We start from the raw sequence: 2,727 nt of genomic DNA on the forward strand, positions 1-2,727 counted from the left end.
AAAATTTTATCAAATAAATCTTAAAACTACCGCTGTGGGGATCTAGTACAATATAAAACCTATATAGTATATGTGTTATATTAATTAGTAAAATATTAAAAATAAATTATTAAGTTTGAACGCTAAAACTTATTTAAGTAGAATTTTAAATCCGAATTTTGGTGAGGAATAAACAATACTAAGAGAAGTTATTTTATTTGATCGAAATTATATAATTACAAAACATAGAAAGTGTCGAATTAAAAGTAGTAATAAAATTATTGAGGTTGCGCCAACGGTATTGAAGGTTGGATTCTTAGCCAAACATAGTTGCCTTAAAAAATATCGAGTTCAAAGATCAAACCCAAGCCTTGACCCTTGATTTACCCATTCACTTTAATTTCCTTTCCTTTTAGAGTATAGCTTGAATTGGAGATTTGATTTGACCAGTGAGGAAAACAAGGAGAAAATGGAGAAAATCAAACTGGTTGAATGGGGTGAGAAGTTGAAAACGAGTGGAGCTCAAATTAGTAAAATGTTTAGTGGGAAAATGAAGGAAATTCTACAAGGCCCAACACCGGAATCGAAATGGTGGATCAAGCCACATTTGAGACCTTGGAAGAAGCCAACTGGGGAATGAACATGAGGATATGTTCTATGATCAATAGTGAAGAGTTGAACGGAACCGAAATTGTTAGGGCCATAAAAAGCAAGATATCCGGGAAAAATGTTGCGAGCCAAAGGTTGAGTCTTGACTTGCTTGAAGCTTGTACGATCAATTGCGCGAAGGTAGCTTCCAAAGTGGTCTCGGAGAAAGTGTTGGAAGAGATGGTTAAGATGATTGAGAATCCGGTCACTCATCATGGCGATAGAAAAAGTGCTTTGCAGTTGATTCGTGCTTGGGGACAGTCCGAGGATCTTGCTTACCTGCCTGTGTTTCGCCAAACTTATCTGGTAATTGCTACTCCATTTATACATGTTGCTCCTATATTTACATGCGCTAATACATGTTGCTGTGACGGCATTCTGATGACAGAAAATGAAATTGGTCATAATATTTCTCATACTAAATCATATATACATCTCCCCATTACTGTATTTCTTGAAGAATTTGCAAGAACAATTGGATCCTGGTAAATATTGTTTTGTTTAATTGATTTTTGCTGATACTACCAGCATTCCAATATGCCTACATGAATTGCATTTTGAGACAGTTATTTGCCATGTTTTTGCTTACTTTTTATCCTAATTTAACATAAAGCAGAACTTGGAAGAAAGTTCACACCAGCCGGTAGACAATGGGAACTCACCTCACTTGCACCATACCTTGGAGTCTTATATAGGAGAGCCATTGGCTCCCTCTGAAAATTATCCTATCAATGGCACAGGATTGCATGGCAGTGATTTTGCCTGTAATTATGGAAGGCTATCGCTTGAACATAAGAAGGAACTTTTCAAAGTAACACGGAACAGCCTTGAGGTACTCTCTAGCATGCTGAGCAAGGAAACACAGCCAAAACCCACGAAGGTAATTCCCCTTGTTTTAGAATGAAAGCTTGATTTGACTGTAATCATGGACTTAGTAGACCTTGCTCCGTATCCAATAATTTTTGCTATGCTGCTAACTTTATTTGGCACTATATCATTTAATGATAACAAAAAAAATTATTTCTTAACAGCATCACAAAGGTTTTTGTTTCTTCCAATGTGTTTTTGTTGGCCAGTATTATCCGGGTTATTAGGAATGGCTTAAATGCATTTCCCTGAATGCCAATCCCTTCTAAAATTAGAATGATACAACAAAGGGAAGAAAACAAACACCGAAAAGAAACTGAAAAACTTAGAAAATTTCTTGTTGGATTGCAGGACAAGCTGACAGAGAGCATGTTGGAAATGTGTAAGCAGTCACAGCTTGTTATTCTGATGATCATAGAAAGCACTACTGATAATGATGGAATCCTGTTTGAAGCACTGAATTTGAATGATGAGCTTCAGCAGTTAATTTCCAAATTTGAGGAACTGGAAGCTGGTTCAAAGTCCAGAACACAGCCTAAGGGGAACTCTAGAACCAAGACGAGCACTTCCCCCTCGATCAATAATGAACGCAAGATGAGCGCTTCAGCAAATGATGCTGAATCCTGTTAGTGAATGTAACTAATAACTAGTTTTCAGTTAAGTTGTTAGTTTCTGGTATAAGCTGTTTGCTTAGCCTATCATTACTTAATTGTTGTAATTGGTTAAACAATTAGTTAATCAGTTAGTATGTTAGTCCTATTCACTATACAACTCCTTTGTATAAAATTTTGGAAATAATCCAGTTTAAAAAGGGTTTTTCTGTCATAGCAATAAACATTTCCTGAAAGGTACCTATACTTTGTGTGAGACAGATCCTTGACGTTCCCGACTTTCAACCGAATGACCTTTTCCGCTATTCTCATACCACAAATCATTTCGAGTGTGGGCTCAACAATCACGAATCAAACACAGAACCAGAAATAATTTTTTACTTTCAGTATGAAAGTAATTCTCTCTCAATTTCTTACCTTGGAACATATTGTTAATGCTATCTTGAATCATAAATGTACCACTGAGCCCTATTGCTCAGCATATAGTTTGTTTACTCTGTACGCAAGTTTAGGTGATTCTTGGGAACTTGTGAAGTAGTTCAAGCGTCAAAAGAACGATTTTTCGACTAAAAAAAGTTTGTAAAGTTCTCTTTAGGTTAGTATATGGCATGTACCAAGGGTT

General features: G+C 36.1%; 1 protein-coding gene across 1 annotated transcript; it reads left to right on the forward strand.

The window, feature by feature from the left end:
* The first annotated feature begins 233 nt into the window (after nt 1-233).
* LOC105797954 (TOM1-like protein 2) lies at nt 234-2,341 on the forward strand. The gene is given in 4 exon segments (XM_012627820.2): nt 234-566; nt 569-933; nt 1,244-1,507; nt 1,846-2,341. Coding segments are annotated over 4 exon segments (1,026 nt in total). The 5' UTR covers nt 234-448; the 3' UTR covers nt 2,125-2,341.
* Nucleotides 2,342-2,727: the final 386 nt, after the last annotated feature.

Source organism: Gossypium raimondii, chromosome 7 (assembly GCF_025698545.1).
Source record: "Gossypium raimondii isolate GPD5lz chromosome 7, ASM2569854v1, whole genome shotgun sequence".
NCBI classification, from domain to species: domain Eukaryota; kingdom Viridiplantae; phylum Streptophyta; class Magnoliopsida; order Malvales; family Malvaceae; genus Gossypium; species Gossypium raimondii.